General features: G+C 37.8%; 1 protein-coding gene across 2 annotated transcripts in view; it reads left to right on the top strand.

Annotated features, from left to right (window-relative positions):
• Positions 1-875: 875 nt before the first annotated feature.
• The window catches only part of pcxb (pyruvate carboxylase b), a 392,212-nt gene continuing 367,890 nt past the window's right edge, over positions 876-25,197 (top strand). Inside the window, exons 1-4 of one of the 2 annotated variants that reach the window (XM_008435894.3) lie at positions 876-1,364; positions 21,227-21,363; positions 23,025-23,118; positions 24,448-24,538. In XM_008435894.3, coding sequence (XP_008434116.1) covers positions 1,363-1,364; positions 21,227-21,363; positions 23,025-23,118; positions 24,448-24,538 — 324 coding nt within the window. In that variant the 5' untranslated portion in view covers positions 876-1,362. Of the gene's footprint in view, positions 1,365-14,211; positions 14,353-21,226; positions 21,364-23,024; positions 23,119-24,447; positions 24,539-25,197 lie in introns of those variants that run through there. The other variant, XM_008435895.3, reaches the window with a different exon arrangement.

The raw sequence follows: 25,197 nt of genomic DNA, 5'->3' as shown, positions 1-25,197 counted from the left end.
AGTTACTTCATATTTTGTCACGTTTAAACAAACAGCAAACTTCATTTTAAGTTATTGGAACCTTATACGAAACACCGACACCAAGTAGTTCCTGAGAGAAATTCAAAAAAATTGTTCTAATATAGAACAATTTCAAAATGTGGCATGCATTTGTATTAATTCAGATTATACATATATATTTCTTCTATCCTATCGAAGTCTCCCTAATCCTATTGAGTGTGATGTTTTTTTAGATTAATTAATGTTGTGCTTCATTCAGCACAGGACCATAAAATAATTGTATAAATCATGAAATAATTACCGTTTCTACTTTTAAAATAAAATCAGTACATTTAATTGAGGTACATACATAATTAATTCTGTTTAATAAATTATTTAGTTAATTTTGAAAAACTGACACATTTAAATAATTATAATTGTATTATAATAATTATTTCACAAGTTATTTGTTTATTTGTAGCTGGCTTCACTCTCCGGGTGCCACAAATTAAATAAATACACAGCTAAATAATCATATATATTTCTAGATAAAAGTTTTCCTTAAAATTACATTTTCTTATTTAAATTAATTATTTAACAGGCAGATGTAATTTAATTATTTAATTATATACTTAATTATTTAGTGATAAAATTAATGATTTAATTATGTTTTTATGATGTATTTAATTAATAATGGAAGATTTACATATATTATTTCTTGCCTTTTTCATGAATTTTAATGTTATAAATACGTGACGTGACCAACGTGATGTTGGAACGTTTGGTGCTCTTTAAACTCACCGCGTGCTTCTCCTGCCTCCCCTGTGATTGGCTGAGAGCAGGAGCGAGGGGGCGTGGCCTAGTTGCCTCAAGCCAAACGGAGAGAGAGAGATGAAAGCTTAGGAAGAGAGGGAGAGAGATTAAATAGAAGGCAGGCGCAGCAGCGAACTGCTACATCCGCCAGAAGGAGACCGAGGATACCAGCTGCTAGCTACGTTAGCCGCAGTAGACAGTTAGCACCTAGCTCCAAGAGTACTAGCTCCTTTACCAACACTTGAGGGAGTGAGCCAGCAGGGTCAGAGTGACAGTGTGAGAGCCGGAGCTCTGAGCGCCCGCTCGGTCGTTCCGAACTGACTCCTTCTGCTTGCGTGAAGCTGCGTGAGCGCCACAGCGGGACAGAGACAGAGAGAGTTTGTGTACATTCAAGCCCACATATCTGCCTCTTCTTGTAAAGCAGCGTGTCTGTGAAGGTGTGTGAGGTAGAGCTCATTAGCAATAGAGGAAGTGGACCCATAAACACTGCCTGACTGTCGGCTGTTTACATTCGGTGTCCGGTTACTTCTCTCCACGTCGCCTACCGATAACCGACTAATCAGCGGCAGCATGTGAGTACCTGCGGGAGATTGTGCGCGTTTATGAATGAGTTTTGAGCGTGTGGCTGGATTGCATTCAGCTCCAGGACCAGGCATTGCTCCAGAAGGCTAACTGACCTGCATGTGTCTGAGCTGTCAGCGTGATAGCAGCACATGCAACCACACAGCTGTTACTCTGCAACTTCTAGGTTTTCCTGCAACTCAGAAGCATGGCTTAAAGTGTCACCAGGCCTATTTAAAACTACAATTACAATTTTATTTTACATTGATGAACTAAAACAATTAATTAATCAGTGATTAGATTAAGCAGGTGGTTAAATTGTTGGTTTTGCAGTCAACTTAAAAATACTTTATTCATTCAAAGGGGAAATTAAATGTAATAAGTCACAGGCTTGTCACAATAACAAATTTTGATGGAAGAAAAATTGTCCCATAATGTTGATGTTTTTTTTTTGTAATATAATGGTAATGACATAATAATGCCAGTTTACCCTCTCAAATGTCAATAAACTTTAAATTCTAATGAACATTTTACACTAGAACTGGAAATCATTTTACGCTTATAAAGTAAATGAAGCAGAAATGGCAAATAAAATTGAATTGTGAAGTTTATGTAAACAAATTGTTCTTAAAAAGAAGGCCCTCTTTGTAAGAGCAATTAATCGCATTAATCGCGAATAATGCGATTAATTAATTAACTCATTCAAGGATCTTCAAGGAGTCCTTGTGGATGGTGATGCTGGGGGCAGGAAGCGTCTCCTGTAGCAGTCAGTCTTACTACACATCTGAAGAAGCCTCTGACTGAAGACTGTTTCTGTTCCTGCCTCATGACTGTCATGAGACAGAAACTCAACATCCAGGCTGCAGAGATGATATTCCACAGTAATGACACAATCATGTACTGACAAGCACTGACTTCTAATCCACATCATTTGCTTTTGCCACTGGTCTTTAAGTCTCTATCTGGCTGCATGGTTAGAAAGTCACGCAGAGTCAGGGTTGGTGTGAACTTCCTCCCCCTCTCTCTGCTCTTTGGTCCTGCTCTGCATCCATAAAGCCTCATTTTTCAATAATTTGTGGTTGTAGTTCAGGTATTATTTGAGCTTTTGAGATGCTAATCAGCACCTAATAATGTTGGATCATTGTGTTTTTTTATTTCCTTTCTTATGTTTATAGTTTATATTTATATGCTGTTCAATTTTGACCAATAAAGCTTTCCACTTCTGATAAAGTGGAGAGACAGTTATTTTATAATTATCTGGTCTGTACAATTTTTTTATGTACAGATCTGAAAAGTGTGGGGTGCATTTGCAGAGCCACTTTTCACTGTGATTACATCAGTGAGTCTTTTTTGGGCTGAATGATTATTATTTGTAAGATATGTTGAATTTTCCTATCGCTTCTCAACTATTACCTACTTTGTTCCAATAAAATCCATCAAATATTGTCATTGTAACATGATAAAAAGTGGAAAAAAGGTTAAAAGATCATGAGTACTTTTACTGTGGACTTCAAAACATTTGAAACAACAAGAATTGTGACAGTAACTTTAGCACAGAATCTTGAAAGATGCTGTCCTGTCATCTTAATCAGGCTGTAAATGTTTGAAAATCTTCAAACATGACTGAATTAAAACAAAATCAATCAGCGCTGATCAATCAGACTCACTGCCAGATATTGCAGAAGCTCGTAGGTGCAATAAAAGGCACAACCAGTCACCAGGTTTTTAGGCAAGTATAAGGTTGGACAAGAACTGGATTTTATATTTTTGTCATGAGGAGAGGTAGGAAAATCTTCAAAGCTTATTAGAAAAACAAAAATGGCGTCATGGGATCACCAAGTCCCCAAAACCATTCCCTGCATATTAACTGCTGAATCCGATGTGAAACATAGCGCAAGTCCTACATTATGTGGAGGACAAGTGATGCTGCGGTCCTGTTTTTCTTCCACATATGTGAGATTATGAACTCTTTGAAATGCTGTAACATTTTAAATAAACATCAGGTTGCTGTACAAGAAGTAAAAATGCAGGCGGTGGCGGTTCTTGCATAAATCCGTCCTTCTGCTGCCTCCTAACCAATCAAAATACAAGAACTCTTCTACATTCTGGCAGATGTGAAGTTGTAGTGTAATTAGTGCAAATAAAACCAATAAAAAACGTTTTTGAAAACACATCTGAGAGAAAAGTATACTTTATCTGGTGGCTCAAGAATCTAACGGCCCACTCCCCACCCTTTTTAGTACCGCCCTGGGCAACTGCCCATGTGGCCCATATCAGAAACGACCACTGATTGTCTGCAACATCTTGGAGAAACTCTTTGAACATTTTATTACATGTAGTCAATAATGTGAAGATTCACACAATGGAGAAAAACAATCTTGGTGATCAAATGTCATCAAACGTCTTCATGTTGATCGAAGTCAAACTTTGAATCATTTAAATGCCAGTTCTGAATACTGAAATTTAAAAAGTAAGAAACAATTTACGAATATTCCAAATATGTTGTGATTTATGTCTGTTAAATTTCAGTCTGATATTAAAAACAACAAAAAAACCTCTAAAAAATAAACCTATCAAAGCAAATAAGTGAAATGATTAGATATGAGCCGTTATGTAGATGTTTGTAAATACGTAATAAATGAAGTCAACAGCCTAATTATTGGTAGTTTCTGAGCCAAAATCAAAACATGCAAAGTCATCAGGGCGTAGCGATGCTTTGCAAAGCTGAAAATGAGTCCAAATTTAATAACGCTCTCTGTCTGTGGTTAAACTATGTAACATAAATCAAATATATGTCTTGATCTGAATAAAAACCTGACAATCAAAACCATAAAACTGTTAATTTTACGCAGAATCCAGTGAAAAACATTCAAAATTGGGATTTTCTTCTATCACTCCAAACAAAATAAATGCCACAGGTTGTAAAAAAAAAAAACGTCTCAGTTTACATGTTGAAACCTGCATAAGATGCTTATTATCCATGTAGGCCACACATTGGCTTCAGTTTCCTTTCCCAGATTTAGATGGCAACTCATGTTCAGATTGTTTTATTTGCAAACCTTTGTGTTTGTTTGTTTGTTTATTTAAGAATCCTCAGACCATTAACACCACAAACATAGCAATAAAGTAATAAAAAATACTAAAAACCCTTAAGACACAAACTAGATCAAAACACATGTTCAAATCAACAGCCTCAACAACTTTAACATTTTACAAACAATAAAAAAACGGCATCATGATTTACGTCAAAACACACAAACAGAATCAACACAAAATTTCAGCAGTTTCAAGGAAATATTGAAAACCATAATAATACTCTTCACTGCATCCTTCATGTTGTTGTGTCGGCGTCATTCGGGTGTTTGCTCATCCTCAAGCAACCTTTACTCTGCAGCCAAACAGGAAAATATGCGCAACGTCTGTCCCAGAGCCCAGTGGAGCCGGGCGACTCTGATCAAACAGAACCTGCTGCACACGGGCCACGCTCTTTGCTTTTTATCACACTTACATGTTTTAGATCATTAAATCAATATTTATGGCAGACAAATAGAAGTTTGTTCCACTGCCGCACCCAGTCTGATGACTGCCTGACTTATGGATTCCACATGTCGCTTCAATGGGACCCGTCTGACAACATGAAGTAGGCTGAAGGATCTAAACATCATGACTTGATTTAAGAAAATTCAAGAACAGATGTACATCTATCTCCTTATTATCTATTCATAAGGAGTGGCTGGCCTACCAAAATTACTCTTGAGTGTAATGTTGACTCATCCAGGAGGCCAACTAATAACGTAGAACAACATCCTAGATTTTGTCTGTTTTGTAAACTTTAATTTATTTGCTTGACTGGTTGCTTCATTTTGAAAAATATGTCTGGGTTTGGATGCAGCTGGGAGGATTTTTGTTGTAACATTTTTACTTTCTCATTACACATCACAACTGTCGCTGTGATGCGTAACCGTGACAACCGGATGTTGTTTTTACACCTGGGAGGAGCTGACTAGCATCTCAGAACTCAAATAATACCTGACCTTCGACCCCAAATCCCAGTGGAGTTGGAAAGGAGAATGCATGGAGGCAGAGCGGAGAGAGAAAGAGGAAGTTCAAACGATCTGAAGCGTCTTTCTGCCCGGATTTAAAGAGGAGCGGCAAAAGCAAACGAGGTGGATTAGCAGTGCTTGCCAACAACTGATGATGCCATCCAGGACATGTGAAATATCATCTCTGCTGCTCGGATATTGAGCTGTTGATTTATTAGGGTCATAAAACTGTCTTACAGTAATAATCTTCAGTCAGGCTTCTTCAGATGGAATGCAAGACTGACTGCTACAGGAAATCCTTTCTGCCACAACATCCATGGAAACTTCAAAGAAACTCGGATGGCATGAATAACAATATTAAATTTTCTTATGGGATAAATTTAATTCAACTTGAATTGAATCTATAATCTATATTCAAATATATGTATAATAGATAAATACCCAAATATAAATATATACATAGAATATGATATTCTTATTTGATCCCCAAGGGGAAATAGACGGCGTATTCGTCGTCAAATTACTCCACCCAAAGAGTTAAATATCTGTAAATACAAATATAACCATAAGCAACTTAAAATTTATATAAGAAATACATAAATGTTTTTATAATCATCAAATGTGACTGAATTTAAAGCAAAATTTATCAATCAATCAGACTCATTGCCAGATGTTGCAGAAGCGCGTTGGTGCAATAAAAGGCACAACCAGTCACCAGGTTTTTAGGGAATTATTTTTTCACATAGGGCCAGGTTCCCGTAATAAATGACATAATAATTTGAATTCTTCTTTTTGTGTGTTTACCCAGGTCATTTCAGTCAGCCTGATGTTGTATTTATTTGGTAATCTGAAACATTTAATCTCATGCTAGTGCTAAAACAAATGAAATTGAAAATGGTACTTTCCACAGTATTCTGTAAGTGCCTATTCTCTAAATGTGTTAAGACATTAGTTTGATCTAACAAATGTTCCTAGCTGTTGAATCTATAAAACTGAAACTGTTTTGTGGGATTGTGAGTGTTTTGCAAGCCTTTGCAAGTAAGAGGCGATCAATAGTGATTTCTGAGATAAATCAGGTGGAAACTAGACGAACCTTTTGCAGTGTTTGCATGTTTGGAGAGTGGTAAACCAAAAGCACCACTGACTGAGTCACAACTTACTCTTGTGTGCACTATGTCGTTTCCTTATTTCGAGGACGAGCTTTATTGTCCAAATTAAATTTGTCTTGCCCAAATCCATAACCATAACGTTACATTCACATTTCTGTAATAGATCCATTATAAGAGACATGAATATTATAGATATAGTAATATAGTTTAAAATCTAGAAGACAATTGGCTACAGTTACATTTTAGTGTTTGTTGCTGCTTATGGCTTCGAAGGAAAGCGTTTCAGTCTGCATGCTGACCACAGGAAAGAGGCTGGTAGTCTGAGTGGCGGATATGAGATGATTTTCTGGACCTGTCCAGTTATTATTTCATAGAAAATGTTCTGAAGTGATGGATGCTGCTGGACTCCCATCGGCTTCGTGGCTCTTTGTGTGAGACGAGTGAAAGAAACTGGATAAACAGTTTTTAATCGGATATTTTGGGTCACAGTATTTCACATGGATACAGTTTGTTTCAATTTGTTGCTAAAGCTATAAAAAAATGACAAAAGATAAAATCGTTTACCAGACATGATATGGTGTAGTGGGTATGCCAGGCCAATCGGCGGCGCTGTAATGCAGAATGATGCAAAAATCACCAAACAACACCGAATGGTGCCATGTTTTTTATTTTTGAGAATAAAAGGCAGTGGGTCACATGCATAGTACACACTAAAACGGCGCTTTAAAATTTCCCCACTGATCATATCTGGTATGACTAAGCAATAAATCAAAGACATATCGTGATTGACATGTGATCAATATCCATAATATGTCAGATGGAATATTAAATCATTTCACTTAATTCCAATCCAGAACCGCACAGCATTCTGGGGGATGTAGGCAGAGGAAAGGCTTCAGCTGGTCAGTCTCTCAAGGCCATCTAAGCAAAGTTGGTGGAATCAAAGGAACTCACTCATTCACTCACTCGCTCACTCTTTGGTTGCCTAGCAACTCACTCACTCTTTGGTTACCTAGCAACCTGTTGAGTAACTAGCGCAGAAGCAGTTTAAGGTTTTGCTACTGTGGCTCATAATTTCTTAAAAATTAAAAAATTATGCAAAGTGAAAAGAGAAAATGAATGAGAGGAAACTGGATAAAACAGGAAAGATCATGTCACAAGATTATTTAATTGATTTTTATTATTATATTTATTAATGTTATTTAATTTCCTTTTGGGATTAACAAAGTATTTTTGAATTGAATTGAATTGGAAGTATTTTAGATATTTAAAACAAAAAAGTGATCAATAGTTATTGATGGACTCATATGAAATGCTTATGTAGTGATACGTTTTTTCAGTCATGTTGTCCAGCCCTAAATATATCTGAATGATTAGGCGTGTTGTGAACCAGGAAAGGTTGACGTCTGCTGCTCAGACATTGGCAGAAATCCAGATTCAAGTTTGGGTCAATTAGAATAAAGTTGAAACCATGTAACAGGTTTTGTGACAAACCATTGATCTCTAGGAACTTTGATCCCTGTGAGGTTAATGTGTGAACCAGTGCTCCCAGTGCTCCCAGTAGCTTGTAACATCAGGCAGATCTGTTCGTGTAGCTTCATTAACTTGGTTTTAAAGTCTTATTTGTCCTTTTTCTGCTGTCTTGTTGCCGTCCAAAGTGAGAGAGAGAGTGGGTCATGGAGGACATTTGGCAGGGAGTAGCTGCTCCATGTGTGATTGTAGCTTTCCAGCTATAATTTCATTCAGCTTTAGTGTTATGTTACAGATGAGTGGAAGTGATACTCACTGCTCTCTCCAGGGCTTTCTAGAACCACACTGAAGATTTACAACCATGAGAACAAAGTTACACTTAGTGAGGTGCACTTACAGAAAGTATGTGCACCCCGTGATTCAGTTGTGTGAATAACCAGCTAACTTGAAACATTTGTTTTCTAAATGATTTGACCGGTTTCATCAACTTATCCTCCTTTTTGTTTTGGTTTTTCTGTTGTTGTTGTGCTGAAGCGGGCGTTGATCCCTTTCCTTTCTTGACGAAGCTCAGAACTCACATATAACTAGGGATGCACCGATTTATCGGCCCGCTGATTCACTTAATTTTGGGAGATCGGTGATCGGCCGATACTTACATGTGAAGCCCATCTTATCCTCATTTTGCTCTCCATTGACCGAGGTTTGACTGACAAACCCGCTACCAGGTCATTTCTGCACATTTGCAGTTCACAATAACTGTTTATAGCTAAATTTAGCAACATTTCAGACAACAAAAATTGGTCTTGGCAGGTCAGGCTTTTTAAAGATTGGTTATTTATAGTTTTTTGCAATCGGCCAAATTGCAAAAAGAGTGCAGTTTTTGCAGTATGACCAAATATACAAAATATGTCGTGCAGGTGAAGAAAAGATGCATTAGCGAGTGAGGGAGGAAATTAGCTTAAATGCTTTGGGAGAAGTGGAAATGACAAGCGTGACGAAGAGCTAATTACAGGTGAGTGGATGCAGCTGGAGCAGGAAGCAGGATGATAAACAGCTGGGAAAGGGAGCAGAAGGGCAGGCTGAGGTGAAAGATGAGCAAAACAGAGGGCATGAAAAGGAAGAAAAGAAACCTGAAGTTGATATAAACAGAGAGAAACTATAAAGAAGCTCAAACAATAAAATTAACACAAAGAATAACCCAATAATGGTCAATAAACATTAAAAAAATGAATGAAACTACAAATCCAAACACTTATTGATCATCACACTGAGGTGGACTTTTAGTTTTGTTTTGCTGTTTCTTCAGAGTGTTGCATGGTCTGATCTTGATGCTGGAAATAGTTTTGACATCGTCTGTCCATGAAGACTAACTGTCTTAATTGTTTAAATTTTGAATAATCTGTACCCCTCTAGAACATTTTTTTGCCAGTTTTTTTTATTAATCCCTGTCTCCCAGTTGAGAAATATCTGCATCAGTCTGCAGGGCGAGTCGGGACAAACATCTGTCAGAGGGTTTGAAGGTCAAAGTCTGCAGCTGTGTGAAGGGAACAGACCCGACCCGACCTCAGTCGCTGTTAAACAAACAGGTTTTAATTATTTTAAGTCTAATCTGGTTGTTTGAACTGATTTAGGTTCATTTGATGGTATGAAAAGTATAAATAAAGTCAGACTGATTGGTTATCAGTGTTTGATCTGTGATATATATATAGACTGATATTGACTTTTTCTGGTCAGTATAGAAAACGTTGGTAAAAATGTAGAATAATGGTTCTGAGCAGACATTCAATTTAATATCCTGTACATTTAAGAAATAAATTACTGGACCTATTTCAGGTCAGGGATTTTAAATGAATGTCAGGTTTGTTTTCACTTTCCTCAATATTTGATAAAATAAGTTATTTTTCTTTTGAGAAGTTTCATCTGTATTAAAGACATCAAGAGCTGAATAGAGATTGATTGGTCAAATTGAACTGAAAACCCCAATGTAGGTCGTCTAACCCAGGGGCATCCAATGTGTGGCCTGCGGGCCACTTGTGGCCGTCTAAATGGTTTTATTCGGCCTCTGACTACAGGTCAAAAATGGTAAAAACTGGGCCAACAGAGCAGAAAACACCTGATGACCCAAAACATGTTTGTTTTCTTATAAGGTAACAGTCCGAAGCCCTTTTTGTGCTTTAGATCTTTAATGATGTTTATAAAAATGCTCCTTTATGTTCAGCAGGTAAAGAAAAAATGTAAATGATTTAGCATTTTTAGTTTAATAAATTTTGCGACCCACCAGTCGTTTAAATTTGCCAGTTTTGGCCCAGTTTGGACACCAGTTTGGACACTGGTCTAACCCCAGAGTTACAGGAGTTGTGGCGATCACAGTCAGAAAAGCATGACTTGCATCTTGGAGAATAATGCTATAAACGAACAGCTTTCACATGAAACTTGCCTACTTCTGAAACAAGAACAACCTCTCTGTCTCTGTTGTGTGGACGTTTGATTGCACTCAACAAAAGGGCAAAGGTCACATTCCTCTGGACCTTTAAAACCCTGTTGGAAAGAAGCAATGGCATTTTTGCTGAAGGGCTTCAGCAGATTACATCCTGAACAGTTGTCTTAGGATGGTAGCTAACCATGGTGATGGTAATTTAGGGTGTTTTCACACCTGAGGGGTTTATTTAGTTTGTCCCCTTTGGTTGGTTCATTTGTGTAAATGAGTTTGAGAGTCATCTGCAGTTTGAACAGCGTGATTGTGAAGATATGGGTTAATATTTTACATATTTGACGCAGACTACTTGTCACCAGTGACACAATCACAGTTTGGATCGGTGTAACTCTGGTTTCTGAGCATCCCTACATGATGAAGCCAGCATTTCAGAAACCTTTACAAATACTGACACCAGTACTTGAATAACACAACATGCTTCTGTTGGTCTTTGCCAGGCGGCAATTTATTCTCATTCTGTTTCAGTCAAAGCTACGTTTATTCGGTTTTTGCTCACAGCTGATTGGGTTTGGCTGGGAAACGCTCTCACGCCGCTGTGAGCTGATGTGATTTCGTGGTGGTGAGCGGACTTTGGTCTTGTTTTTGGACAGATGATTTGGACGGTTTGTTAATGTTTGTTGGGACTCAAGAGCCGACTGTGAGACAAAGCAGGTCACTTTCATCATGCTCAGATTACAGCTGATGACAAACAAGAACTTGTTTAATAATAACTCAACTTGATAAGACGCAACAAAACTCTTCCATTTTTACCCGAAATCGTTGTTGTGTAAACGGGGCCTCTGTTTACACAACAATGGACATCGGTACGTTTCAGAAACATCGCACTCTGGAACCCGTTTTCAATCTGTGCTGTTGTCAGAGAAAACATTCGGTGGTTTTGTGTAAATGTACACTACGAACGCAGCAAAACTTTTCCGTTTTCACCCGAAATCGTTGTGTAAACGGGGCCTAAGTCTAGAACCAAAACTTCTTTATGCGTTGTAGATTTGTTAGTGTTTTATTCTTGCTGCATAATTAAAGTGTGGGGCTGCACAGTGGCGCAGTTGGTAGAGCTGTTGCCTTGTAGCAAGAAGGTTCTGGGTTTGATTCCCTGCCCCGGTCTTTCTGCATGGAATTTGCATGTTCTCCCTGTGCATGCGTGGGTTTTCTCCGGGTACTCCAGCTTCCTCCCACAATCCAAAAACACGACTGTTAGGTTAATTTGTCCCTAGGTGTGAGTGTGTGTGTGCATGGTTGTTTGTCCTGTGTGTCTCTGTGTTGCCCTGCGACAGATTGGCGACCTATCCAGGGTGTCCCCCTGGACAGGTCGCCCGGAACGTTAGCTGGAGATGGGCACCAGCAACCCTCCCAACCCACCAAGGGACAAGGGTGTAAAGAAAATGGATGGATGGATGGAATTAAAGTGTGCTTGTGCTTAAGGTCACTAACTGATGGACATTCACACATTAAACATGCTGCGCCATCATCTTCCTGTTGTCTTCTTCTTCGTGGTTTGTGCCAGTGGCGACATCCAGTTGTTGATTATGTGAAAAATGTTTCAATGGCAGTTTTGCGAAATCTTGATACAGCCATTCAGTGAATTTATTTTTGAAACGTCAATGGAAACGCAGCTAGAGTGAAAAGTTGACATGCAAACAAAATGCAAGTTCCCTCTTGATATTTAAAATCCATTGCAGAGAACAGAAATGTCTGCAGATTTGTCAGGATTTAAATGAGGGATCTGACATTTCAGCGCCAAAACCAAAATGACTCAAATTGTAACCTTCAGAGCATGATGAGGATTCTTCCCAAACCACACCTTCATTCTTATCTTAATTTTCAGACGTTAAACTCTCGTTACAGTCATACACACTTTATGTAAGGAAGTGAGAAGAAAAGAAAGTAGAAGACAAAAACGAAGAAGAGGACAAAATTAGTTTTGAGTAGATGTTTTGGGGATTGAATGAAAAAGATCTTTGTCTTTTCTTACCATGTTCACTCTTGGATTGTATTTGCTTACCCTAAACTAACATTGACTGCAAAAAAGGTGAATATTGGATTTCAAGAGTTTACAACAGAAATATGGGTCATAAATAACTGTAAACGTTAAGCTGCAATGGGAAAGACAGAGAGACACCAACTACATTGTTTGAATTAGTCAGAATTTGCAACCACGACTTTACATATTAATACCGAGCTGTGATGAAATCTCTTCCTTCTGCAGGGGAACAGATTGTCATAGCTTCAAGATCAAAAAGAACCAAAGATGAAAGAACAAATTTTAAATGAATCGTCATTAAACCTGCCATGCTGCAAACTGGTGGCATTTTCATCTTTTTCACTTCTCATCATATATCACTGTCACTGGTTCCCACAAATCCATAAAAGAAACCAGAAAAGCTGAGAAAGATTTCAACATTCAGGTAAAAGCAAATCTGTATTCTTCACAAGAACTGTGTACAGATTTGATAAAGTTAAGAGGATTTATATGCTCAGAGACATATTCAACTATAAACATGTTTTTTGTGGTCATTTAAAAAATTGTAACTTAGCAAAACTTTGATTTTTTTTTTATGACTTATGGAACCAGAAACCAAAACATCATGCAAAAAATTTAAATGACATTCATGTTTCTTGTTCGGCGACCTTGACATGCTAACGATAGCTGTGTTTTCATTACAAATGTACATAAAACTATGTTGATATTTCACTAATGTTGGAAAACACACAATTATGCAATTGTGGTGCTTCCATTAAATAGAAAACCAAATTAAAATCACGTGATAAGTCATTAGAAATCATGGTGGGGCGTCTTCATTTGATCACTTCCTGTCGTCGTCTTTGTCTTTTCCGCCAGCAGTAACATCCAGTTGTTGATCACCCGACACGTGTGATGCAAAAAAAGTGTTCCAGTTTTGTGAAACATGGTTAATGTTAATGTTAACAACGAACCACCGTAACATCACTGCAGAGGTTTTTGTGCAGTCTCAACATCTTTCTTCGATGCGTTCTTGGCGCTACAGTGATCGTCCATGTTGTCTTGATGTTTAATTTCCTGGTTTGGTGTTTCCAGTATGCAGGGGAGCTTCCTGATACCTGCAACAAAATATCAAATTTCACATTCATTCAAGAAGGGGTTTGAGTTGTTCTTGAGAGAAATGAAACTTTCGCTTCAGTAAAACTTTTCCTTTCTAAAAAGTGCAGTGTAGCAACTAAAGGCTTAAAGTTGGTGTCTGCAGTTTCTTTCCTGCTCTCTTCTGTCCTTGGGAAGCTGTATCTGTTTTACCTTGCCACATTGTTGCTTTTGTGTTGAAAAAGTGTATTGTTACGGCCTGGGTGCATTGTCAAGGCACATATACAGTCCAAAAAGACATAACAGTGGTTTTATTTACCACAGTCTGCTCTTCAGTGCCAGTTAAAGGGTTAAACAGAAAGAAAGTCACTTATTTAATTTCCTTAATGTCACCCAGTTTTTAAGTGTATTTGATTTAGTGTTTCAAAAGTGTTGTTGCACGAAGAAAAGCTTAATAAATGCTATTTATAAATAAAAATCCTATAAATAGGGTGTTCAGTGAAAAGAAAAATACAGTATTAGTCCACAATAATTTACTAAAAAACAACAAGCAAACTCAGATTTAAAACCCAGCAGGTAGACAAGTGAATTCACTTAAAAAAAAAAATAAATAAATAAATATGACCTTGTATTTATTTTTAGATTTTGGTGCAGTCCCCTCTAAAGCGTGGCCTTCTTTAGCTGCAGTACCGCTGTTTGAGCACAGGGTGGCAGCAACAGACTATTAGTGAGGCGCTGTGGCTCCCAGAAGAAGACGTGATAAATCTGTGCATGCTTGTCTGAATCTGGAAGTGTCTGCGCATTGCGTGAGCTGCTGAGCGACTGGTTGAGGTAGTTTTAAACATTTTCCCACGTTTCTCTGCTCTTTCCCCCCAAATATTCACATTTATTACACCTTGTTGTTTAAGAAAATAGCGCCGCGTGTCACTTTTTAATAATATTTTACTGACGGGACAAACTTGTTGAACTCACTCCACATCCCATTCAGTTATTATTTCCCTTCAAACTCGAACATTAACCTTGTTTCTATCGCTGTAACTCAAGCTGAAGATGTGATAATGTTTTTGTTTTAAAGTTTTGTGTAATTTGCAGGCTTCGTTGGTATAATTTGGCAGAAAAAACCCACCACAATCACACCTGAAGCTCATTGTCTCTAATTAGCTGTCTCTTGCAGCTGGTAGATTCAGGTTTTCATGTCAGGAGGAAAATCAGTTAATGGCTTCTTGGAAAAACTGTCCTTTTTTTCTGTTTTTAAATCATTTTATTGGGTGAGAGCTGTCGGAGTCTTCTCACTACGCTGGACTAAGCAGTGTTTTTATAGTAAAACCCTTGTAAGCCAGCAAATTGAGCACCGCTCTTTTATGTAGAAGCTTGCTTTGACCTTTTAAGGAGATCGGTTTAATTGAAAGAGAAAAAATAGTCAATTTATTTTAGTTTTCCCCCTTTTAATCCAGCAGTTTCCCCTCTTGTTAAAGGTACTCTATTATGTTGAGGATAAAATCATAATTACAACATTTTGGGCAGTGTTTAAAACGTAATTATTTAACATGATTGCTCATTGAAGTGAATAAAAATATGCTTGAAAGCAGAGTGTGGGGGGGATGAATTGCATAATTTTTTATGATTATTTGGGACCAAAATCATAATTGAACAGCCCCAATTTAATTGAAAACTCATAATTTGATTAAAATAATTGACTCCAAGCTCTAAAAATCCCAAAGCCTAATTGATTTGTACATTTAGTGCTAAAAGCCTCAGAATAAGTGAAAAACGCTCTTGATTAAAAAAAAATAAAAAAAATTCAAATTTAAGCAGGATTTTTAGGGGAGCTGATTAAAACAAATGAATTGGTGCTTTTAACCCTTCATTGCTTACTTTATTTGCTTTTTTCACTTACAACACAATTGAAAAATAATATAAAGTATAGCAATAAAGTTTGGGCAGATTTTAACCCACAAATAAATCCCTTGACGGCAGACAAACATCCATTTTCTTTACACCCTGGTCCCTTGGTGGGGTCGGGAGGTGCTGGTGCCGATCTCCAGCTAACATTCCGGGCGAGAGGCGGGTCACCCTGGACAGGACACCAGTCTGTCGCTGGGCAACACAGACACACACACACTCACACCTAGGTGCAATTTGGAGAGGCCAATTAACCTGACATTTCCTCCCACAGTCCATGTTTTTGGACTGTGGGAGGAAACCGGAGTACCTGGAGAAAACCCACGCATGCACAGAGAGAACATGCAAACTCCATGCAGAAAGACCGGGGCCGGGAATCGAACCCAGAGCCTTCTTGCTGCAAGGCAACAGCTCTACCAACTGCATCACTGTACAGCCCCCTATACAAACTAAAATGAGGTCAAATAAATAACGTTTGCAGAAAGTAGAAAGAAAAAAGATGCTACAAATAAAAACTGCCATTGGAGATAAACCTGAAAATTATCCAAAAATATGAATAAATAAAATTAAATCAATGTGAATGTGAAGTTTCTGATGCCAGAAGGATTTTCCATGCCCTGGATGTGTGTTTGGTGGCTGTGAGTTGAGGTGGTGCAGGAATAAAAAACGGCCAAAGCTGTAGGGTGCAAACGATGCATCAGCCCCGGACACCGCCTTCAGATCCGCTGCTGAGGGCAACGGACTCCCATATTTTACCATTTGGCTGATAAACCCAACAGTTTGGCTGTTGAGGTAAAAATGAGATCTTAAATAATGGTCGATAAATCTGCGGAACATGAACCGCAGCCTTGTCCGTATTTCATTAATGCTCGTTAATCTTGTCAGCTGTAATAAACGTTTGTCCCTCTGGCCTCCTGCTGCTGACAAACATCCTTTACTTCCTGGTCGGCGGCTGGCCGGCTGCAGCCGCCGTGTCCAAACCGCCTGGCCGGTGGACAGCGAGCTGAAACGATTAATCGGATTAATCGTGATGAATTGATAATTGGAATGATTTAGCAGCTGGAGTATAGACTCAAAAAAGAAATGGTAATTTTCTGAAATGACACAGCCAGAGAAGTAATTAAGCCAAAACTACAAATACATTTTTATTTAAGATAAAGTTTGTAAATATGTTGTACTTATAACTCGGGTTTTATCTCCATCTGGTTTGAATTCAGTAAAAAAGTTGAGCATCTTTTGCTGCCCAATTATTAATCAGTTAATAAGATAATCTTTTAGTGGAGCCTCAAGTAGGAAATTTAAGCTGTGATGACAGAAATGAGCAACGAAACAAAAAACTATATGTTAAAAAACCACGATGCAGGCAAATCTAGAATATAAAAATATAGAAAAACGATCAACAGATCAGCCATACGCTGTATTGATAAGAGCAGAAATGTGAGATTTTCACCTGTTGAGAAGAAACATTGACCAACATGTATGATTTGATGTGATTTTGGTGATTTCACTCATCAAAATATAATGTCTCTTCAGTTGTGGACTGTATGGTGTTTTCTCTATTACTCTATAATTTTCTGTTTTTATGAGCCGCCAAGCTGCTGAAATGTGCTGCACAAATAAACTTTGATGTTAGCAGTAAATTTTAGCTGCAGATGCGTCCTTTGTTTGACACACTAATGGAAAAGCTGCATCACATTTTAGGCAGTAAATCTTGATCATCTAAAAAGATAATTTAAGTATTTGCGTCTTTTGCTGAATTTCTAAGATAAAAAAGCTTAAATGAAAAATTTGCAGAATGTGCTGATGTGATTAATCGTCGGTATAATTGATAGAATAAGTGATTACTGAAGTACATCAGTTGCAGCCCTATTATTAAAGCAAAAAACTTTATTTAGCAACATTATCAGCTTTTCTCCTGTTTATCTTCACATTTTCCATTTTAGATTAAAACTAAAGAGTAAAGTTTTATTTTGTAAGGGAACGACTCGGCCTGTGCGTTCCAGGACTGCGCTTTGTTTTTACAGCTGAGCTCTTGTTCTTTATTAAAATCAAACTGCAGAAGTTTTAGTTTCCACTTTAAAGGTTTTATTTGAAAAATAAAACCTCATCTCACAATTTTGCTTTTGAGAAATGAGTTTTAAAATACATTTTCTTCTGACTTCTTCTCAAACTTAACTCTGCTGCTCGACCCAAAAACCAGTTTTCTTGTTCTGATTAGAAGAAAACAAACTTTCCAAACTTATTACCACAAATCATTTATAGAAACAAAGATGCATTTCCTTTCTGTGCAGATGAATTGTTTGTTTATTTAAAGGGGAAGCGGCCCCATAATGTTTGTTTTTGCAGCATGAATCCATCAGTGGAACGTGTTTTCTTTGCGTTCTGCTTGGACTAACCCTGGGGTCGCCGTCCTGCAGCTTTCAGGCCCCTGGTGGCTCTTTAGTCCGGCGCAGCGGCTCCCTGCAGCTTCAGTCAGAAATAACGAGCCACGCTGTTGTAGCTTTTATAGTAAAAGATAATTGGGGAGAAGGGGATTGTTTTGGTTTTACTTCAGTTTTATATGCATCATCTACATCATTTTTCTGGTTCAACAAATTCTGCCTCTACATGTTTAGTTTGGTCATTTTATTAAATCATTGATGTTCAAACCTTTTGAGACAAAATATAGCAAATTATTTTCCTTTTACCTGCAGAGCAGCATGCTAAATATGTGATGTTTTGATGAAACAAAGTTAAAAAAAAGAACCAATAGATCTCTAGTTTCCTAACTTTGAGACATTGAACATTTTCTGTTGCTGCTGCAGAAAATGCTTTTAGTAAAAAAAAAAACAAGCTAGCAAATAAAAACGAGAGCTGTCATGGAAAAACCTTTTATCAGCCAAAAATATCGAGTTTTGCCAAGGCTCTTTTTGAGTGAAAAGTTACTGGATGTTTGTTGCCCTGCACACGACTTTAAAATGAAAGCAGAAATAAACAGAATACCAAATTCTTTCCCTTTAAAAATAGAATTAACTTTTATTGCACCTCAGTGAAGAGAAGAGCAGCAATGAAAGCCTGAAGATTCACTCAGATTATATATCAACAGAGTTGGAAATGAAACACTGTACACTAAATTAAAACATTGAATAGTGTGTGGAGTTATTAAAAATAAGGAACAAGCAGCTTTGTGTTTAGGATTGTTTTAAAAATAAATAAAATGTGTATTTGAGCGTTAAACAAAAACAGAATTAGTTGCAGTGAAGCTATAAATGTGCAGCTTGGATCAGAAATCTTATTTAAAATGAGAAAAACTGCAAATGTATGAAGAATATAAAATGTTCTGGGAGGAAGGATCTTTGAAAACGCCTCTTTGTGCACCTGGGATGCCCCCGTCTGTCCCTGACGGACTGCTGGACGTTTTAAAAGTTCCTCCTGAAAACACTGTAAAAACTGCCCCACTGCATCTACTTCATTTAACTGAGGGGAACATTGCTCCGTTGTTGATCTGCAGTCCAGGACCAAACTATGTCCTTACAAGGACCACAAGTGGCCCTCGAACCAGGCTTTTGGCCCCCTTCATGTAAATAATATAGAATTCAGGAAACTGTTTTACTTTGTTATAAATATATTTAAAAAAAAAATGAAATTTTAATTTAAAAATTGTTTTAAAATGAAATTTTTTTTAAAAATTAGTTCTACAAATAAAAAAAACGTAATTTTTTTTCAATAAAAAAATGTCAAAAAAGTAAAATGTTATAAAAATATAATAAAAAATAGATGTACATTTTTTTAATTTTGTGTAAGTGGTTCTTTATAAAAATCAATTTCTTGTAAGATGTGGTCAGGACTCGGATCTGGGAAAAATATGGAGTTACAGCTCAATACTGGTAATGATGTCAAGCTTCATTATGTATTTGTAATATTTTCTTTTCAGTTTTTATTTTTTGTTTATTTTTTTTTCCTCTGTCTGGTTTGTGTTTCCTACACTGTTGCTACGTTCTGTGACGTTTGTCATATATTTTGCCAAAAACCTTCCAACTATTGCGTGTGAAAAATGTGAAACCAAAACAAATGTTTTAATAATGTAGAACGATGAGATGTTATGGTTCTGAAGGCTTAACTAACATGGCTGACAGCTGAAAATGTTCTTACACAAAGTTTGTTTATTTTGTTGCAGCTACATTTAATGAGTCTGATTTAAATTTGTTTTAATATATTTAAATAAGCAGTATATTGTAGGGATAGTTGCTAATGTTGCATTAAATCTATCATCTATTAACATTTATCAACTTGTTGCAAAAGTCAAATTTCTCTCTGCAGTCTGAAGTTCTTGCTCAATAAATGATGCAAATTTTCACGATCGCTTTTGCTTTTGCTCTTGTTTGGATTATTTTTCATTGTTTTAATTTGACGTCACAGTAATAAAGTCTTTGTTAAAAATGGATACAAACGCAGCTGGTTGCCTTAATACCTGAGGAAAACCTGCAGTTTAGTTTTGTTAGGCCCGTTTTGTCCTGAGCTACTTAACATGTTTGTTCCTGTTATTAATACGAAGAGGCGCCTCCGGTCTGGATAGATTAACTGACTCACTGGGTTTGGTAAATGGTTTCCGTTTGTCACATTCGCTACATTTCCCTGAAACAAGAAATCAATCCAGAAAACGTCCCATAATTCATAGTGTGAAGCAGGTGGAGCAAAACTAAGGAACCAACCAATGTTTTTAAATATAGACGTAACAAATGTTGGTTTTTGTAGTTTTTAAATTTCCATAACTGAATGGCAGTAATGTTTATTTAAATCCATTTTAATCCTACATTTTTGGAAATTTCTGCAGATTTTCGACAGTTGCCTCAAAATTTTAAAACACTGTAGAAAATGATATGTTGAACTATTTTAGGAAACTGTAAAATTATAATTTGAGAGGTAAATCGTCAAATATTAAACTTTTATGGCAGAGATTTGAGAATCCAGCCGTTTCTGTTTGTGCTTAACGAATGAAATTTTAATTACAAAAAATCTATTTTAACTCTTTGTTTAAACCCTTTAAAATCGGAAATAAAATGGTGTTTCTTCAAAAATGACAGCAAATATTAGTATATAATTATAATATTAGAAATAGAAAAACATTTTGTAACATTTGTGGCTCTAAATGTTTTATTTAGCTGCAATGGTGTAAAAATGTTTCACACACCCTGGTTTAATAATAATCCTTTTGTTTTCTTGTAGCACTTATGCTAACAGCTATGCTAATGATTTGATTAGCATCTTAGCTAACTTTGAAAACTCTTCCAAGTTGATTTCTCTGGATAAACTCAAAAGTGCTAACATACTTTGTTGTTTTGTAAACTTTCTGTTTAATGAACTTAAACATCTATGTTGAAGTTTTGGTTATTAATTATTCAAGTAGTTAAGTGTTTAGATTAATGCTCTTATTTTCAACAGTTTACGCAGCAGTTCTGCTTAATCTTGTTTTTTTTTCTAATTAATTTTACTTTAATCAGGTGTAGAGTAATAAAATAAAACGCTAATATTACATGAGATGTAAATACAATGTCTAAGAGCGTCATGGACAATGTAAATGTCAAAATTAGATAGTAGTTTGGGAATTGTAGTCTCCCAACACCAGATATAATTTGATTTGAAGCTAGCACTTTAGCGTTAGCTTCTGCTAAATACCATGTGGTTGTTGTAGCGTTTAGTCCAGCTAACGTTTATGATTAGCAGTTGAGGTTTAGCTAGCACTGGTTTTCTTGTTTCCTGCCTTCTTCCCCAGGTCTTAACTTGGCCTTTATTTGTGTTTTGCTCTTGTTTGTGTCTCTGTCAGGATGTTGAGGTTTGCAGCGGTGCGAGGCGGCCTCGGCCAGCTCGCCGTCAGGAGGGCGTGTCTCATCTCCCGGTCCGCCCACTCCGCGCCGCAGACTGAGTACCGGCCCATCAAGAAGGTCATGGTGGCCAACAGAGGTAAAACTTTTCATCCAGCACCAATGTTCAAGTGTTGCTGTTGAATTAAAAGCTGTTTCATGTATAATTTAAGAAAAGCCTGTTACTTTTACTGTCTTCCTGAGGCAGAAAGACTCTGGGATCGTTTCATTTTTAATGTGCTGCATTAAGTTTTCCTTTCTGAATGCTAATATTTAAGCAGACTCGGTGGGAGGCTGAACTGGAGAGTGTTTTAAGGAGAGACTTCTGTAACATTGACGGTTCTGCAGTTCGTCACATGCTGGGTTCTGCTCTTCCTCCTGTTTTTGACATCTGACTACAGATTCCTAAAGGAGCTTTCTGGGTTCAAAACGTCAGTTTTCTGATCTGTGGACCAAATCATTACTGCGCTGCAACATGGAGATCTCCAGATTGAGTCGAGATGGTTTGAAGAAAAAAATGCTCAGATTATATTTATTTCTGTCAACGTTTTGGGACAAAATAGTATGTTGAACCCAAATGCTTACTTGTTGCTACGACCTTTTTCTTTTCATTTTTCTCAGTTATCGTCCGTTTTAAATGACAAACTTACTCACACATCTGAATTAAATTGCTTTTCTTTTTCCCCATGATGTTGTTGACCTGGTGCTGCTCTAATTAAACAGTCCTCAGCATCAGCCCATCACTCCCAGTACAACTGCTCTGGTTTCCTGTCTGCGTTTCCTCTCCTCCACGGTTGTTGCTCCTCATTTCTGCAGCTCTTGTCAGATGTGATTTTTGCTCCCAGCCGCTTGTTGTCTCCCTCTCTGCCCCGCTGTGACTCCCCTCGTTTACTCCTCCTCATTTGCCTCCTCCCTCCCACTGCTTTGTGTCCTCTGAACTGATCTGCGTCTCCATTAAAGACGCCACGCTGCTCGGTTGTGATTGTCACTTCTTTAAAGGACCCTTCACCTCAGCCTTCACTCTGATTCAAATCGTCTAATCTGTTTTTCTATAAATCTCTCCTCACTAATTTTCCCTTTGTGATGTTAGTTGCTGCTTTTCTTTCTTTTTTAAAGAAAGCTGCACAAACATTTAAATGCCGTCTCCTGTCCTCCCCTTCAAACAAGAACAAAACATACCAGCTTTCAGTGACTGAGGTTGTTTTTTCACTAAACTGCTGCTTTTTTTTTTTTTTGAGCGTTTGGTTCCTGTGACAGCAAGATGAACGCTAAGGAGTGTTGTTTTTTTTTGTTTGTTTCTGTCAGCGAATGTCTGCTAGGCTCTTTAGTTTTGCTGCTTTCTGTCTTTCAAATGTCTTATTTTTTCTCTGCACATCACGTACGAAGTCTTTCACAGTTATTGAGACTTTTGTATGTTTTATTGGGATTTTATGATAAACAAAATGGGGCGTAGTTGTGAAGTGGATGGAAATGTGTGGCTGCTGGAAATCATTGAAATGGGCTTTGATATTCTAACTGAGCAGCTTTGTAATAAAGTATTAAATTGCAAGCTAATGTTGGATTAAACATTAATGAGAGGTTATTTACAGTTGAAACAAGACATTTTTTTTCACTGTCTGAAGGTAAATTAAACTGAAAGTTTCTTATTTTAGGGTTAGTTGGAATTAGCAAAATTATTTCTATTTGCTGAGGTTTCAATGATTTAAACAGCAGAATGACTTCATTTACTTTTGTTCCTCTTTAATTTGATTTTTTTCCCAGGTGAAATTGCCATCAGAGTGTTCAGAGCCTGCACCGAACTGGGGATTCGCACCGTGGCTGTTTACTCTGAGCAAGACACCGGACAGATGCACAGGTAACGATCGACTTCAGAGGCTTCGGTAAATAAATCATGACGCTCACAGATGTCTTGTCCAAATGATGCAACTGCCAAGTAACAAAGAAAAGTTTGAAACCTCTGTTCTCCCATTGGTGCTTTGATCATCGCTGGGTTTTGTGTGAAATGGCAACAAGAGTCGAGTTGTTTGGAGGGTAAACGCAAAAAAAAATCCTGTTCAGTCCCAGTTGACATGTTACTCTACGTTTGCCCTCCATCTTTATTCTCACTCAGCTGCAGGAAATCCTGATTTCCTGTAAATTAAACTGGACACAAAGTTAGCGGGTTAAATGTAGAAATACCAAGTAAATATCACTTAGCCAAGAGTAATGGATACCGTATTTTCTGGACTGTAGAGCGCACCTCACTATAAGCCGCACCCACAAAGTTTTAAAAAAACTGGAAACGTACATATAAGCTGCACCGGGCTGTAAGCCGCTGGTATCTCCGCCGCTCCCTCCGCCGCTCCCTCCGCCGCTCCCTCCGCCGCTCCCTCCGCCGCTCCCTCCGCCGCTCCCTCCGCCGCTCCCTCCGCCGCTCCCTCCGTCTCCAACGCTGATCCATGGATTCGTTCACACCGAGCAGCGGCTATCGATCTGTACTGCCAGATCAATAACTTTCAACTTAAAAGCTGCATCATATGAACTTCTACATGTTGTTTCCATGATGACGGGGTATGAGTTTGAAAACATTTCTCCGTCATGCCTGCTGCTAGCATGTGCTTGTTCTAAATGAAAACCAGCACTTTCTTCTTTGATTTCTAATTTTGACTTCCAATGATTCACTTCCTGCTAAAGCGCCCCCTGGTGGTTGAAGAAAAATCCACAGAAAAGCTGCACCGGGTTATAAGCCGCATAGTTCAAATCGTAGGAAAAAAGTAGCGGCTTATAGTCCGAAAAATGTTAATTTCATTACTCCTCCATTAAGGGTGTGCCAATTTATCGGTGCCGATTTCCTTAATTTTGGAAGAGTGGTGATCAGCCGATACTTAAACGTGAAGCTGATTTTTATCCACCTGAGCAGAGGTCTAAAAATCAGCCCGTTTTCCTGTGAGAGGTTTGACTGACCGGCCCAGCAGGTCATGTCTGCTCTTAACAGTTACCTCACTTTTTTTGTTGCTATAAGTAGCAACATTTCAGACAAAGTAAAATCGGCCAAAAACAGAACAGGCAGGTCAGGATTTTTTAAATATCGGAGATCGGCCAGAAAACTGCTGTTGGTGCAGTTTTATGGACCGACTGCCTGGAGGAAAAACATGTGGAGGGAAACATTAACATCCGTGTTGATGTTTGTTTCTGCTCTTTGCAGGCAGAAGGCAGATGAGGCCTACCTGATCGGAAAAGGTTTGCCACCAGTGGCGGCGTACCTGCACATCCCAGACATCATCAAAGTGGCCAAGGTAAAGGACATCTACTGACATGTACTGCTGCAAACTGTGATGTGGAAACTGAAACAGAACATGGGTGATGGTTGGAGAGGATGTCTGAACATATTAGGTTTGATGGAGCATGATGGTTGTAGGTTATGTTTATTAGCTTCTGTTTTTATTAACTTTTGTAATTGGTTTAAATTTAAAATCTCTTCTTACACATGACCTCAAATGGTTTTTTTTTGTCTCTTTTTAAATGACTTGGAGAGCCAAGAACACTTCCACCAATGGTGAAGCACATTTTATTTTAGTTAGCGACTCAGCTAACTTTAGCTAAAGCTCTAGTTTACCTGGATGTTCTGTAAACGTTTATGTAGATAAAAACATATTTTTGGGCCTGTAAAAGAGGAGAAATGTTGGTTCTGACACTCCTTCCTGTCTGTCTCGGCCCGGTTGTCATTCTCTTGCACACCTGTGTCTTTTGTTCACTTTTTTGTGCGTCTCCCATGTCCCTCCTATTCAATCTAGTTTTCCATCTTCCTTTCTTCCCACCTTCATTTCCTGCAGCTTATCATCCCACCGATCAGATCGGCTCCTTTTTTTCCTCCTTTCTTTGCACCAGCTGCAGTTGTTCTCTGTCGTTCTCCTGACCCGTCTCTCGTGTCGTGTGTGATTTCTCGTTTTTTTCC

This window comes from Poecilia reticulata, chromosome 18 (assembly GCF_904066995.2).
Source record: "Poecilia reticulata chromosome 18, P_reticulata-male-v2, whole genome shotgun sequence".
Taxonomy (NCBI): Eukaryota; Metazoa; Chordata; class Actinopteri; order Cyprinodontiformes; family Poeciliidae; genus Poecilia; species Poecilia reticulata.
This window is presented reverse-complemented; position numbering and strand designations above follow the sequence as displayed.